General features: G+C 37.0%; 2 protein-coding genes across 2 annotated transcripts; one reads left to right on the top strand and one right to left on the bottom strand.

Annotated features, from left to right (window-relative positions):
- Window positions 1–1,202: 1,202 nt before the first annotated feature.
- On the bottom strand, window positions 1,203–6,660 carry mesd (mesoderm development LRP chaperone). The gene is made up of 3 exons (XM_039659092.2): window positions 6,445–6,660; window positions 4,621–4,853; window positions 1,203–1,632 (listed from the first exon to the last, which is right to left on the bottom strand). Exons 1-3 carry the CDS (start codon window positions 6,643–6,645, stop codon window positions 1,398–1,400), a joined length of 669 nt encoding a protein of 222 aa, XP_039515026.2. The 5' UTR covers window positions 6,646–6,660; the 3' UTR covers window positions 1,203–1,397.
- Window positions 6,661–9,692: 3,032 nt separating this feature from the next.
- tlnrd1 (talin rod domain containing 1) lies at window positions 9,693–11,537 on the top strand. Its single transcript, XM_039659091.2, has one exon. It carries the CDS (start codon window positions 9,828–9,830, stop codon window positions 10,890–10,892), a length of 1,065 nt encoding a protein of 354 aa, XP_039515025.1. The 5' UTR covers window positions 9,693–9,827; the 3' UTR covers window positions 10,893–11,537.
- The last annotated feature ends 4,989 nt before the right edge of the window (window positions 11,538–16,526 follow it).

Raw genomic sequence — 16,526 nt, forward strand, 5'->3', positions numbered from 1 at the left:
TACACTGAACATATGCCACACTTGTTTAGGGGGATGGATGATCTTGGAAAAGGAGAAGTGCTCACTAACACAGTTTTGTTCAGTGTAGTTAATAGTATCCCAGAAAATTTCAATGTGTTAGACGTTATTAGTCTTAAAAACTATATGGCAAAATTATAAAACTGCAATTATAACATCATGAATCAAACAACTGCTATTTACTATTATATTTTTTTTTTTTGTGGAGAAGACAGGATAAAAAAAAATGCATACAAGCACTTGTACATACATATTGTACATGCACTTGTACAAGCACAATGCATACAAGTTTTTATAAGCAAAAATCTGTTTGCTCATAAATAAACATTTAGTATAGAAACTGTAATGAATTTTGCATTTGGGCTCTCCATTAGTTCGCCATAAAAACATTGTCACATATGTTCTGTCAGGATTGAACAAATGTGTCAACATAGGATGATGAACAACAAATGCCTGCATGAATGGATGAATGTTAATGGATGATTGCACACACAGACACACACACACACAAAATCATTTTTCAATTCAATTAGATCACATTTCTCATTCAGTAAAGTGCTGAAAAGCTCACAGCTTTCCATGAGATGTACTCGCGTTTTCCCGGGTATCATGGCATATGGTGCTTCAGAAGGGAAAGAATGATCGATTACTCTATTAGCGCCTAATGTTGCTCTCTTTTTCAAACTGGGGCAATATGACTCTCTGCTGTTGCTAAATTCATTTTCTTTGCCAGAAGCTGTTTGACCGATTCCACATCAGTTCGCGTCTGCCACATGATCCTCCTAATGCATTTCAACATCCTTCAGCACGGTGTTATGTAAATCTTCAGATAAATCAGACGACTCATAACTCTATTGCTACTGAGCGACTGCTCGTGTTGTAAACCTACTAGATGCATTAAAAAAAAAAGTCAACAAAAAATAGAAGATTAAGAAATTCCTTCAGCCTGAGGTTTATTCATTTCACTTTTGGTGGGAAAAGAGCCCTTACATTTGACAAAAATCTATTTTTTTTTTTCAGAACAAACAAAAAGTAATCCAAACATATCGTAATGCATTGCTTTCCAAAAAAGTAAGGCAATTAGTAACTTTTTTAGAGAGTAATGAATAACAATATTGTAATGAATTACCTTTAAAAGAAACTTTCCCCAACACTGACTGTAAATAATCAATGCAATGCACATGTAATTATAAAAGTGATTTATTCAGAGTGTGAAAAATGAGGTGAGTGACAATAAAATAAATCAAAGAAATTGAAACTACAGCTGATTTGACTGTAGTCAACCGTTAGTGACCTGTGCATCAAAGTACGCTGGTAACACTTGTTAGAGAAATGCTTCTTCGGTCCCATTAAGACGTTGTGCCTTTGAGCTTCGGCTATTAAAGCTCTTGCTTGCTTTTATTTGCTCGGTTGGCTGCTTTCTTGTCTCCTTTCTTCTTGGTGTCGTTTTGCTCATTGCCCTTGGCATCTTTCTTGGCATTTTTCCCAGGGAACACCTGTCCTTCCACGGTCACATCCTCACAGCGGTCCTGAGCGATCAGGAAGTCTTTAATCTCCCAGGCGTAACTCCCGTCACGCAGCATGAAGATGACTCGGTTGGATCCCACGACAAACCTGATGAGACAAAAAACAAACAGTAACCTTCAGTGATTTTTCACAGAGCAACCAAAAAGCATTTCAAGAGAAAGAAAGCTGGTTAGGAAAGCTTAAAAAAAAAGCAGCGATTCAGATCTGCAAAATGCATCTTTTGCATATTTGAACTCTTCCTGACAGTGACTGTGATTTTGAGATCCATCTTTTCACACGGAGGACATTATGGGGAGTTAAACGCAACTATTAAAACAAGGTTGAAACGTTGACTGATGCTCCAGAAGGAAACACGAAGCATTAAGAGCCGGTGAAAACTTTTTTGAAGGCAAATACATAATTTGTTCCAGGAACGTACATTGTAATGCTTCTGTAAGCCGTGGATCATTCAGGAAATGACATAGTACTGAGAATCAAGGGTACGTACAGTTTGAATGGGGTAATTTTTTATATATTTTTGTCTTGTGGACTGTTACGAAAAGCATATTACATTCACTTGAAGAAAAAAAAATCAACTCTGTTTTTCTGAATTAACAAGTTAATTATCTCAGAATTACAATTTCAAGATAATTTTAATGTAAAAAAAGTTTTTGCTCTGTTTTTCTGAATTAACGAGTTAAATGATCTTGTAATCCTGAGATAATCAACTCGTTAATTCAGAAAAAAACTTTTCATGAAAAATTATCTTGTAATTCTAAGTTAATTAACTCGTTATTTAAGAAAAACAGAGCAAAAACTTTACATGAAAAATTCTCTCGTAATTCGAGATAATTAACTCGTTAATTCAGTGAAACAGAGCAAAAACTTCTACATGAAAAATTATCTTGTATTTCTGAGATAATTAACTCGTTTATTCAGAAAAACAGAGCAAAAACATTTTACATGAAAAATTCTCGTAATTGAGATAATTAACTCGATAATTCAGAAAAACAGAGCAAAAACCTTTACATGAAAAAATGATCTTGCAATTGTATTTCTGAGATAATTAACTCGTTAATTCAGAAAATGGAGCAAAAACTTTTTTTACATGAAAAATGATCTTGTAATTGTAATTGAGATAATTAACTTGTTAATTCAGAAAAACAGAGCAAAAATTTTTACATGAAAAATTATCTTGTAATTCTGAGATAATATAACAAAAAAAACCAGAAAAACAGAGATTTTTTTTCTTCAAGTGAATGCAATACGCTTGCGAAATACGTAAACATCTTTTAAGTTAAAAAATATCATAGTCAGGACAGTACTAAATAAAAAAATACTGTCCTGAAAATATTGTCCATTCATTTTGTATGATACCTCTTATTTTGTTAAAATTAACACTTTCTGTTTTTATTGAAATAACATTTTACCAGAAACTTTGAGTTAGAATAGTTTATAAGTGTACACTTATAAGCATAATGAGACTGTAAAAGCGGACTGAGTGTACCTGTTCGGCGGGATTACATTTAATCTTCCTGACAGCCTCTGTAGTCCCATTTCGCTACTTGTTAGCAACCGCATTTTTAAAAACTCGCAACAGCTTAAATTTTTGTAAAAATAAATAACGAGTGGGGTAATGATGTATTTTATGCTTTGGAATAAAACCTGAAATAATCTTTCAGTATTTTAAAGGAGTAGTTCACTTTAAAAAAAAAACTTTTGCTGATAATTTACTCACCCCCATATCATCCAAGATGTCCATGTCTTTCTTTCTTCAGTCAAAAAGAAATTAAGGTTTTTGATGAAAACATCCCAGGATATTTTCTCCATATAATGGACTTCATTGGGAACCAAACGGTTCAAGGTCCAAATGAGAGTTGCAGCTTCAAAGGGCTTTATACGACACCAGAAGATGAATCGATCATTAACTAGCGAGACAATCGGTCAGTTCAAAAACAAATAAAAAACGTTTAAGTTTTATAAGCAGAAATGCTCACCTTGCTGTATTGTGATGAGCGTGACTCTCCTGTTCAAACTCGTTCATCAAAATGAAGAAATCTTTTTTCGAGTCATGACTTGAAGGGTCCTAGATAAGAGCCTTATTCATCGTCTGGTGTCGTTTAAAGCCCTTTGAAGCTGCACTGAAACTCTCATTTGGACCTTGAACCATTTGGTTCCCAATGAAGTCCATTATATGGAGAAAATCCTGGAATGTTTTCATTCAAAAACCTTAATTACTTTTCAACTGAAGAAAGAAAGATGTGGACATCTTGGATGACATGGGGGTGAGTAAATTATCAGGAAAAGTTTTTTTTTTTTAAGTGAACTACTCCTTTAACCAAAAACACATTGACTTCAGGATGATAGAACCATAAGTGCTAAAATGCTCATTTGTTTCCATGTTTTTATATTTGCTTTCATTGTTTGTAGAACAACACTGGCAAAGATGTGCATTAACAACAACAAAAAAAAAAACGCTCTTTTTTATCCAAGTAGAAAACACAGAGATATATCCTGTATATCGCCATTCAGCCCGAAAATATAGAGATTAGGGATTGACATTTCAAGCAAAAATAATACGCGGAGATCGCTGGGTATTATTCGATTATTAGTCGAAAATCACACCCCTCGCCCATGTGCAAGTATAGGCTACACTGTTTACACGCTTTGATCCTAAAATGTGACGTGGAAACAATGCCGACTGCTGATTGGTCAGAGGGAATCGTCTCTATTCTATGCGTCAGCATTGCACGCGCCAGATGGAGTATCCAGTATAACCCCGCCATTTTCACATAGTTTCCTTTGTTTGATTGCCGAAGAGAGGATCCAACAAGAGCTTGATGGGGCAACTAAGAACGAAAATAAGATTACGTCACGGCAGTTTCCTGCGGCGTCGCTATGACGACCGGGTACTATTTGTGGCGGTACTGTCTGCAATGGAAAACGCAGCGAAAAGCGAGCCAAGTCGAGCTGGTACTGGTAATGGAAAAGCGCCATTAGACAATGTGTAGGCCTATCTTATTCTGTTGTCTGAGAGTAGATGTCTGAGAGATATGTTCATTTTTTTTGTTCACATTTCCCAGCCCTGGTTGTTACCTCTGAACATCAAAGTTGGCATTGAAGAGGCTTCCCTGCCACAGGCCAGTGATCTCTTCCGTCTCCTTCTCTGTCGGGTTTCCTGACACAGAGGCAAACACCATCAAGGTCTTTCCCTTCTTGGACATCTTCAAGAGCTCCTCTGGCTTGGATGCATCTATTTTTGAGAAGTCGATGGGTGGAGGAGACCTCTTGTGCTCCGGTAAATCGCCCTCTTCGATGTCATCATCTTTCTGTCATAAATGAAAACATGTCAATGAGAAACACTGAAGAAAGAAAATCTCTTTTTAAAATGGCAAAATTGTATGGTTGTTAGGGCAGGGCGTAGGAGATAAAAGTCAAGCAAAGAAGGGAAAATATGATAATCACGTTAGAGCGTCATTTTATTTTCAAACTTTATATATCCAATATTTTATATTTAGATACTTAACTTTATTAATATAATATTTAATGTTAAAACTTTACAACATACAATTTTAAACTAAAGATTTTATATGGTTTATTTAGAATAATAAATATATTCCAATTTTAATGTATTGTCCACTGTAGACTCAGAATGTAAATATATGCAGGTAATATTACAACAGTTTTAATCTTTAAATATTTGTATACTTTAATACTTTGTAAATGACTAACACTACCTGGCTAAAAACTGTGAACCATAGTCTTTCACAGGCAACCTTTGACTCAAGGAGTGTCCCTATAAAATGTGTAAAATCAATCCATCTATCCATCTATATACAGTGCTTAGCCTTAGCATGAGAGAATACACCCATGCTAAAGTTGATTAAAAAGAGGAATAAAAAAAATAATCTTTTGGAAATTGATCTTAATGTCTAAATTTAAAAAAAAATAGGAAAAAAAATCAATCTTTAAGGACACCAATTTTCGTTGTGAATGAGTAATGTATTGTAAATAAATATTATTCCTTAAAACACAGTGTGCATAAGTCAGGACATCCGTATGTTAAATTCCCATAGAGTCAGGCAGAGTTTTATTTTTAAAGGCCAGTTATTTCATGGATTCAGGATACTATGCATCCTGAATCTTGATAAAGTTCCCTTGGCCCTTAGAATTAAAATATACATCACATAGAAGTCTACCCTTCCCCATAGCTAAAGATTGGCATGATTGGCATTTTATTTCAGTTAGCCAGCTGGTTTGATTTGCATTGAGAGACAATCTTATGGAAAATACCCCATGCCAATCTCTAGGTATTCCAATCTCAAGGTATGAAGGGCAGCCTATGTGATGTGGGGCTATTTTAATTTCATAGGCCAAGGGAACTTTATCAGTATGCATAGTATCCTGGATCCATGAAATAACTGGCCTTTAAAAATAAAAATCTGCCTGCCTCTATGGGAATTTAACATAGTGGTGTCCTGACTTATGCACCCTGTATTTTAAGGAAGCAACTTTAGCATGGGTGTATTAACTTATGTTAAGCACTGTATCTAATGCAATATGCATACAAAAGAAAAACTACAATTTTGGAAGGAACATTGAACAACGAACTTTTTTAAAACGTGTACATACACAGAAAGAACTTATGAATGAAGAATATACAAAAAACATGTAACCATGTTTATAGTTCACATCAAAATATGGCAGATACTGTTGTGGTAGAAATGTGGTAGTTAATCGATAAAAGTGTGGGGTTGATTAACATACAGACGCACCTACATAAACTAAATGACAAAACGACGGTATTCTGGCGGTTGCCGTGGTATTTTATTGTTAGAGGCACTTGAATGAAGTCTGCATCAGCACAGAAAACAGCGTATGAAATGCCTGCAGCTGCAGCGTGGATGAGTTCGTTCATACCTCCCATTCCTCCAGCAGTCTGGCCATATCCGCGTCATTATAATCCCTTATGTCTTTCTTCTTCTTTGCTTTAGTTTCTGTACAATGAACCGATATGAATAATATGAGAAAAAGCAATACTGATACAGCCCGGCAGCTGACGGGAGTCGCCATCTTTAAACATGGAGCTCGCTGATTGGGTAAAATCGTTCCGCTCGTCATTGGCTAAAGGAAGAGGACGTGTTTGCCTGATCACGTGGCAGGATTTTTTTATCTTCCATTTATTTGTTGCAAGGAAAATATAACACAAAATACTATAATATACATATACATTAAATAATTAAGTAATAAAGTGGCGAATGAAAAATCAGCATGGGGACCAAACACAAAATAGAAAGTTAATAAGTTTAGGCTACATTGTAAACAACAAAACAAAATAATCCACATTTAGGCCTACGTTTGGAAAGATTTTAATTTAGTTACAGATTTTGCATCTTTGAAAGAGTTTCAGTGCATATCTTAGTGGATTTACATTCTTATAATACAATAATAACATCCACTAACTCTATTTTAAAAGCTGTTTATATATGATCTACACAGTTAATTGGAATTTAGGAAAATAAATACTGACATGTACAGAATTACAACACTGTTATGCTTCACTGATTATTCTGAAGAAAAGTTAAATACTCTTACTCAGGCATACATGTTGATCAAATTTCACATTCAGTATTTATTTGATATACCTGAAACACTCTTGTGTTGATTTTATATTACCCCTAGCAAAAAAAAAAAATATATATATATGCATTGTTATATAATGTTCAATTTTTGCATAAAAAGGTGCATGTATAATCTTAGTGTATGTTTAAGCAATAACAAAACAAACAATGAAAACAAAAGGAAACCACACAGTCACAGTTAAATGAAGAGGAGACAAAATAATTCAGATTTCAGGGGTTTTCAGCTCTTCACTTCACATGGGTCTCTAAAGTGCTTGTCATGGGACTCATGTGAAGTGTGTGCGGCTCATTCAACAGAATCGGAACTGTTTCCTCTCAGGACACCCCACCCAATGGCACAGTGCCCCGTGCAGCTGTACAACTGACATGCAGTGTTCACAGCCTCCCTCAACCCCCAGTTCAGATACAACACACTTCATAACAAATGCTTTGTGTAATCCAGTAGCTGTCTACTTTTGCAATTTAATAATGAAACAGACCAAACAATGCCTACATCAGGGATCTATATTGAATATGAAGAGTATGTTGTTTGAAAATGGGCAATTGAGTAGTGAAACACACTGTATAATGTCAAAGGGTTAACGATAGGCCAACGTGTACTTATGAATGCGTATGCTTGTAAATCTTCAAAATGCAATATTTAGATAATCATAAGTAGTTCTTTGACGAAAGCCCATCCCAAATCCAAAGAGGGGTGGTTTCACTGCAACAGCCCCACCCTGTAGTTTCTCATTGGCTCCTTCACACTCCCAGCGTCTCTTTTTGTCTAATGAAAAGTACTCTACTGCATTTACGCGCATTTACGTCATAGTTTTGCATCGGCGAATCCTATTTCCCTTCCCAAGATAAATCAGCTGTTTTGAGGCAAATCTGATGTTTTTATGAGCGCGGTAGGGTAGCTTTTTGTTTATTATTATTTGCATTAGGATCCCACGAATATGTATACTTACAACTAAAATCCCACAGCACTAACATAAACGTTAATAATAGATAAATAAACAAAGTACTTACTGCTCACATCAATATAAATAAATGGAGCAAACTCCTATAATTAAAACACTATATTAACACGAAATATACTTAAACAACACAAACCTGTGACGGCAAATCTATTCAAGAAAGTCAAAACAATACAAGTTTCAGTACGTTTAAAATACAAACGCATAATAATACAACCGGCGTGTCCACTAAACAAAAAAATAACTCACTCTATGCCGCTCTGAAAGCGAACATTGTGAAAGTAGTAAATACCCCACACGCGAGAGACCTGTTGGATTTACAGGGAAGCGCAAACTGTATGGGCGAAACACCAGAAACAAGAAAAAACAAACAAACAAAAAGGGTAACACAAGGAACTTCTCTGGGATTTGTCTTTGGGTGTAACTTTTGCCTTCAGACCGGTAGTTGAGTCTCACAACGGGGCCTCGGGAAATGATGACTGGTGAGGAATGAACACGACTTCTCGCGCGACTAACATTACCTCTGTAAAATAAGCGTATCGGTTGAGCGGCTGCTGGATTAAAAGGAGGAGTTTCGTCTCTATGACCAGGAATAATGGTTGTGGAGTGTATAAAAGTGTCGGAGTTTGAGGGAAGCTAACAGGCTATTCAGCCACACCCTCCCGTCGCTTCCTGATACGCAAGATGTAGCGGGAGACTACAACCGACGCGCGAGAGTCTCAGTAGCGAACTAAGTTCGTTATTGTCGAGGAAACTACAATAAAACATTAAGCTGAACGTTAAAACAATGGCAAGCAAAAGCGAAACTATCTGCCACTGGACAACCGCTGCTTTTCTGCTGGAGAGGGCGTATGGACAATAGATATGCATAAGGAACTGTGTTTTCCCACAGAACTTGGATTGTGTACGAAAAAGAAACGGCTGAAAGTCGTTCGGGAATATTTGATGAGTTTTCAAGGTCTCGTGGGATGATGGTGCAGTGGCGCCGGGCGCCCGCGCGTCTCGAGCTTCGGACGCAGGGTCAGCAAGACGGTCAATACATCATCAGCATCATATTGCAGGACGTGTATTTCAATGCATTTAATTTGCATGACACGAAGAAAACCTGAAATGACAAATTCTGGAAGTCAACCTGCACTTTGCCTTCATCTGGCCATCTTCTCGTTCATGGCACTGCAGTAGCCTTTTAAAAGATTTTTTGGGGTTTGTTTGCATTGTTGGAGCAACATTGACAACCTGTGAAACTGATCAGACTGTAGCCTACCTTACCAGAGGTAGTTGTGAATTGTATTATTTCTTTCATTATGCACATTTAAAATCTGATTATTTAAACATTGGGCAATTCAGAGTTTTTCAATTGAAGGGATATTTAACTATAGCTCTCACCAGCCTATTTTGCCTGCATTTTTTATTATAGGAATATTTTTTTTTTTTCTTCAAAAGTACTTCCCTTATTCTCACAGGTGCATTGAGTGAAGTTTCATATTATTTTGAGTTATCAAAGTGTCCTGTGTGTTCGCAAAGAAGCTGAGTGGACTTTTTCTTCTGAAGGACATTATATAAGACTCTTTGGCCAGTTTCACTCTCCTTGAGAAGGTGTGGAAATCTTTTATTACTGAAGAAAATGACATAAATCACATGTTTCGCACAAGAGAACGTGTGTTGCGATCTTTATTTTGAACATTAGAGCGACCACACTACTATGGCTAGTAGTGGCTCTGGAAAATCAGATAGTGAGGTTTCTACCAACATCCCTAGTGGCAGCTTGCAACAAAGAAAAAGACTTTTATCCATCTGTGACGCATGCAAGAGCAAAATGCAGCTGGTGGCGGACCTGCTCCTGCTGTCCAGCGAGACCAGGCCGGTGGTGAACTCCGACGGCCTGCTCATAGCGGAGACGTTCGAGAAATGTCGCGACACCTTGATCGCCCGAACTAAGGAATTGTCTATTATTGTTCATGACATTCAGAGCCAGCTCAACATGGGGAAGTTTGTGGAGGTCGGGGACCGACTGTTGGAGATGGGGGACCTGGTGGTCTCGCTGACAGAGTATTCGGCGCATGCCGCGTACTTGGCGGCAGTGGAGATCCCAGGCTCACAGGCTGCCGTTCCCGGCCTGGTGGACCGCTATAAAGTCACCCGCTGCCGCCACGAAGTGGAGCAGACGTGCAACACTCTACGCCTTACAGCTCTGGCCGACCTGACGCCACAGCTCCTTCTGGAGGTGTCGCAGAACATCCTGAAGAACCTCACCACGCTCACGGACGCCTCCTCTCTGGCCAGTGATAAATCCAAGGACAAGTTCGCCAAGGAGCAGTTCAAAGCTAGCGTCAAGTGCATGAGCACAAGCGCCACGGCTCTGTTGGCGTGCATGCGTGAGCTGAAGGCCTGCCCCAGCGAGCTGACCCGCAACCGCTGCGTCCTCTTCAGTGGCCCGCTCGTGCAGGCCGTCCACGCCTTGGTGGGGTTCGCCACCGAGCCGCAGTTCCTCGGAAAAGCCGCCGCCATCACCCCCGAGGGCAAGGGGGTGCAGACGGCCGTCCTGGGCGGCGCCATGAGCGTGGTGTCGGCCTGCGTCCTCCTGACCCAGGGCCTCAGGGATATTTCCCAGCATCCCGAGAGCAGCTCCCAGATGCCCGTCTACCGGGAGCGTCTGCGCAACTCTGCGTGCGCCGTCTCGGACGGATGCACTCTCCTGTCTCAGGCACTAAGGGAACGATCCTCACCTAGAACTTTACCGCCAGTTAACTCTCATTCTGTGAATTAAAACAACTCCCCAGCACGTTATTTTTGAAGTACCAAAGAATCTAATCAGGTTTAACCCCTGTGTAGTATGAGTTAGGGCTGGGCGATAGTTTGAACATTGGAGAGGTTATCTTTTAATGTTAAAAGTATGTCTTAGAAAGGCCGTAAGCAGCTGCTTTCAAACACTCCCACGCATATGTGTGTGAGAGCACCGTAGACGGCATCAAATGTTTCTATTTGCAACATGTTTAACAGCGTTGAGCATTGTAGCCAATGAGCTCCGAAACACAATGACCAATCACAGGTGCTTAAATTAGTCAACGGGGAATCCACTTGTTGTGTTCTACATGCTTGAATCGTCTCATTATAACTAAACGTGATGTAAATAAGAGGTTCATATAAATAAGTAACTAGTGTTGATTTTTGCAGTAAACAATTTGTGACTAAACGTTCTGTCCAGATGTCTTTTTCACAGGGGACATTTTTTTTTTTTGAAAACAAATTAATTGTTAAATCGAATATAATGAAAATATCACGATTTTTAGCTATATCGCCCAGCCTTAATTTGAGTAAATGTAGTGTTTATCCATCTAAATTTACTTTTCATGGCAGTCGGCTTTACTCAAGGTCCCATTTATAGGTTATTTTCTCATACTGGATGTGATTGTGGGGGGAAAAAAACAGTAGCTTTTACTAAAACTGACAAATTTTCAGCAAATCCTCCTGTCGGTTGAGAATGTGGCCTAAAGCGGTCTTTACAACAGAAGCCTTAAAATAAAACTGAAAGTCTTTACCTCAGTGTTCAGCTGAATGGATGTCATTGAGATCTGTAGAAATCATCAGCATCATATTGTTCGTATTCCATGTGTGAATTTCTAATGAGTTAAAGCTGCTGTGAGTGTGTGCCATAGGTTTTACACTATTTACAAGACTTACAATGATATTTTAATGTGCTGTTCCCCCCAAGCCCCCCCCCCCCTCCCCCCTTCTCATTTTTTATCATGCATGTACTGGAGTATTTATTTCAAGTAATTAAAAATGTTGTTTCTCATAACTATCGTGTGACATCTCAGTCTAAAGATTAAAATACTTGATTATTTTAAATCTATGAAAGAGGCCGAACGTTTTCACTGAATGAACAAAATGTGTGCTCTGAGCAATTGAATGTGATTTATCATGAATGACGCATCCAAGCATTTCTAGTGAAGCATTTGTCCAAATTTCTATACAGGTGGATTGGTGAAGTTAAAGCTAATAATCCTGGTGCCTTGAAGAGCTCCTTTACGCAAAAGCTACCTTGACTAGTTCCTGATGTGTTCCATTTGTTATCATAGTCCTTGATAAGCCGCCTGCTATACCTTCATCTGTGTGTTTGAAGTTTGGAATGTTTATCTCTTCCACCACACATCTTATGTGCAGGCGTTTTTCCACACATTTCCTGTACATGGAAAACCCCGGATTAGACCAATAGTGAAAGAGCTACTAGCAATTTTTACTTAATATCCCTAGTCTAAGTTATGGGAAAATTATACAAATAAAAACAACGATCTGCGTTACGGTAAATCTCGCTATATCTGTCAATATCCTTATTCATATTATACCCAAAAAATAACTAACTAATATTTTGATGTAAACTATAGGCCTAAACATGGTTCAGTCATATTATACCCAAAAATCAAAAGATTTTTATAATGCCTCTACTTTGAATGTTCATCTTCTGTGAATTTTTGCGTTATATTATTATATAAAAAATAATGCACGTTTTTACCCAAAATTCTCATTACTGTAATACGAAAACAAAAACTATATGATGTATATATTAAATGATAAATAATTGTATTACATATATATTTATATTTAGTAAAGGGCTGTCAAATGGATGAATCACACATGTATGCATAAGCGTGTGTGTGTGTCTAATATATATGAATATGAAGTTCAGATGCAAAATCCTCTAAGTGCCATTTGACATTTTCTTCTAGAATGATCATTATCAAGCTTGTATATTTAAGCTCAGTAATTTTACTTAAATGACAATTAATAGGTAATCTTCATTGCTATTTCAGTGAAATTAGTGATCACACACACATTTATGCATGTGTGATTAATCGATTTGACAGCGACACACACGCACACTTTTATACATACATGTGTGATTAATCGATTTGACAGCGACACACACGCACACTTTTATACATACATGTGTGATTAATCGATTTGACAGCCCTTTACTATATAAATATATTTAATAAAAAATGTGTATATACACATATTAAAAAAAAAAAAAACTTTTGTGTTAGATGCAATGAATCAATTTTACAGCACTAAGTAAAATAATGTTTCTGAAATAGTAAAACACTCATACAGTCACAGTGAGATTTAAAGGGAGAAACGTTGAATTACAGTAATAATGCAGTAATATTGTAATTGTGCTTGTGGTATTAAAATATCTATGAATTTTATATAATATATATATATATATTATTTTATTATTTTTTTTTTCTGGGTTGAAATGTGTGTGTGGGGGGGAACTGTTGGTGCACAACAGGAAACCAAATGACCTCTTCTATCAGGAGACACTTCCTTCACAGCACAAAATGTCGGAGAAATAATTTCGACCCAGGTTTCGCCCATTTCCTGCTAAAAGGAGAGAAGTGTAAGCTCTTCCCCATCCTATTATGCAAGTGTGTGCTGTGAGGGTCTGTCTTCTCCCCCAGTCACCCAGTATCCTGTTTCAGATTCGTTATTATCAGTGTAAACACCTCACCCTCAAAAGCAGGGAGACGTACAGATGATGGGGGAGAAAGGGATGTCTGGAATGTTAACATCTATAATGAAATGTGATTGACATGTTTAGGGGGGAAAGTATTTTTTTTCTCTAAAAAAAATGTGTAATGTATGTAATAATTCATACACACAGTCATGTTTGCCATTGATGAATGCACAATGCACTAGAAGATGAAAGTGGTGCTTGTCCAGGCAAAACTCACTGATCACTTGGAAAAATTAACACACCAATTGAGTTGATTTGGATAGAAGCATCTGCTAAATTAATAGATGTAAAAGTTAACCTATTATTCATGTCTGGAGCACAAATGGTGTAAAATCAGCAGTAAAATGTAATACTTAGGGCTTTGTTTAAATTCATAATACAAACTCACATTTGGCAAGTTTTGATACTGTGGATATGGGTCTAATCTGCCATTTCATTTCTGGTGGCATTAACACTTTGTTGCTCATTTGAGACCTAATAAGATGCGCGTGGTGAGAGTAGAATGACACTGAGCTCATAATTTATGGAAAAACCTTATCAAATGGCAGACATTGCCGTCTAACTGACTCGTTATAGAAGGCCCGTTTGAGGGGACTTTCTAGTCCATGCATTTTGTGTTGCCCTTTTTTCTGCCGTGTCCTCAAAATAGGAATAAACATAAGATGTATGTATTAAAATTGCATATGAAATTTCTATCCATTTGAATTAGACCATTTTAACAAACAAACTAATAAAATGTTATGCATGTTTGTCAGTTTTGCATAAATGAAACAGGTAACAACAAAAGTTAACCAGTTAAAACATAATGGCATAGTTTAGCATGGCAACTATTTGCATCATATTTAAATAATTTTCTAAATGCATTTATTTAATATTTTTCAAATCATCAACCATAAAACCCATAATCAGTATGGCTAGCAGTGGAACAACCAATATGTATTACTTAAAATATATTTACCATTTAATTTATGTATGAATAACAACCATAACATTAACTTTATTAGTATGTTTATGTTAAAACAGTGTAATCCAAATAGATGCAATTTACATAAATCTTACATTTAGGCCTAAATATGTGTCTTTTTTATCTTTTGTTTTACTTAAATTAGCATAAATCTGAGAGACTATATGGGCTAGAAATGTTAGACACTGAAATAGACAACATCCTTTAGAGAAACTCAGTTACCCATTTAGGTTGGATTAGGTTTAGTGTGTCAAGCAACAGCTGTCGTCTTGGTCAGAAGTGTGACGTCTCTTGGTAACCAAGGCCAAATGTCAGTCTAGTGTGATTCGATACCGATCGTATCATATATCCCTCCGCTCACATAAAAGACACACCCAGGTCATTGTGCTAACGTTTGCAAAAGGCAGATCAAGTTTCATTTTCAGCGTTTTATTGAATCTGCATCATAGCTGGTAAATGTTCAAATGTATAACTGCCTTGTTCATAAATCTAAATGTTTAGCAGTGGCTTAGTATAGTTGCAGAGAATATTTCTCAGGTGATGTATACTGTACTTCATTTACAATTTTTGGTGAGATAGAACCAATTCGTTCAAAAGCACTGATTCCTTTTGTAACGAAACAAGCAACTGTCATCATAAAGGAGTCATCAAATCAGTCACTAAACTTGAACATTGAATGAGAAACACTGTTCACAGTTACTCTAAACAAACCGTTTTGTTAATTGAAAATGTGTTTTTTTTTAAAGCAATAATGTATTATTTTTATATAACATTTTCCACAAACAGGTACCAATATGCATTAGTTACAAAAATAATTCAGACATCATATATAATTTTTTATATATATATTTTTACTAGTGGGTGCAGGACACTAAAGTTCATTTATGCAAGTAAGGATAACAAAATAAAGTAAACTGTGACATATTATACCCAAAAAATTCTTCCGACAGTGGACTACCAGTAAAAATGTATTTGGGACCAAAAATTATTCAGACAAATTGACCTGACCATGTTTTCCTTAAGTGTTTTTTTTTATTTTATTTATTTATTTAAAGGACAAGTTCGGTATTTTACAAGTAAACCCTGTTTTAAGATCGTTTCTGATGAAATAGAATGGTTTTCAGTTTCTGTGGTTATAAAACGCATAAAACTTTAGTTTACAAAGACGTGAAACTCACCAAGTGGTCTGGGGTGTTCACTGATATGCTCACACAAAAATCGCTGAAAAGATGCTTTCCAACAGGTTTTATCGTAGTTTTTGTACAACTCCATTGACTTGTATCGTATGTTCTGTGATGTACGGTATTACTCCGCCGCCGGAAACGGAAATGGGGTTGTTTGTATTCTTTCTGTAGTCTAAAGCAGTCATGGTATCGTAGGCTACAGTATACAAGTGGTTTGCTTGCAATTGGCAAAGGTGCATTATCGCCACCAACTGGGCTGGAGTGTCTATTATTCAAGCTTTCAACGAAAGTTTGTACGGTTGTGAGGCGTTCGGACAAATAGGTCTACAGTTTTACAACGAATGGTAAAACATCTGTTGGAAAGCATCTTTTGCAGCGATTTTTGTGTGAGCATATCAGTGAACACCCCAGACCACTCAGTGAGTTTCACGTCTTTGTAATCTAAAGTTTTAAACGTTTTATAAAGGATTGTTCCTGTGCATCTATGCTACCATTGTAGAGGTGTGGGTGTTAAAACCACAGAATCCGAAAATTCTCGGGACAGCAGCATCTGTCTAAAAAACAATCCTAACCATTCTATTTCATCAGAAACGATCTTAAAACAGGGCTTTAATTGTAAAATACCGAACTTGTCCTTTAAATGCTAATGCGACCATTTTGCACGTCAAAATTAAGCATTGCTTGGTAATTGGTTGACCTCAATTGGTATTATCTAATTGTGTACAGCTGACAACT

The sequence above is a fragment of the Pimephales promelas genome, chromosome 1 (genome assembly GCF_988280905.1).
Source record: "Pimephales promelas chromosome 1, fPimPro1.hap1.1, whole genome shotgun sequence".
Lineage (NCBI taxonomy): Eukaryota > Metazoa > Chordata > Actinopteri > Cypriniformes > Leuciscidae > Pimephales > Pimephales promelas.

Coding starts and splice junctions, on each gene's coding strand:
- mesd (XM_039659092.2), bottom strand. CDS start 6,645: ATGACGAGCGGAACGATTTTACCCAATCAGCGAGCTCCATGTTTAAAG. Junction 4,854..6,444: donor GACTGCTGGAGGAATGGGAG/GTATGAACGAAC, acceptor CATTTATGACAG/AAAGATGATGACATCGAAGA. Junction 1,633..4,620: donor GCCAACTTTGATGTTCAGAG/GTAACAACCAGG, acceptor TTGTCTCATCAG/GTTTGTCGTGGGATCCAACC.
- tlnrd1 (XM_039659091.2), top strand. CDS start 9,828: ATGGCTAGTAGTGGCTCTGGAAAATCAGATAGTGAGGTTTCTACCAAC.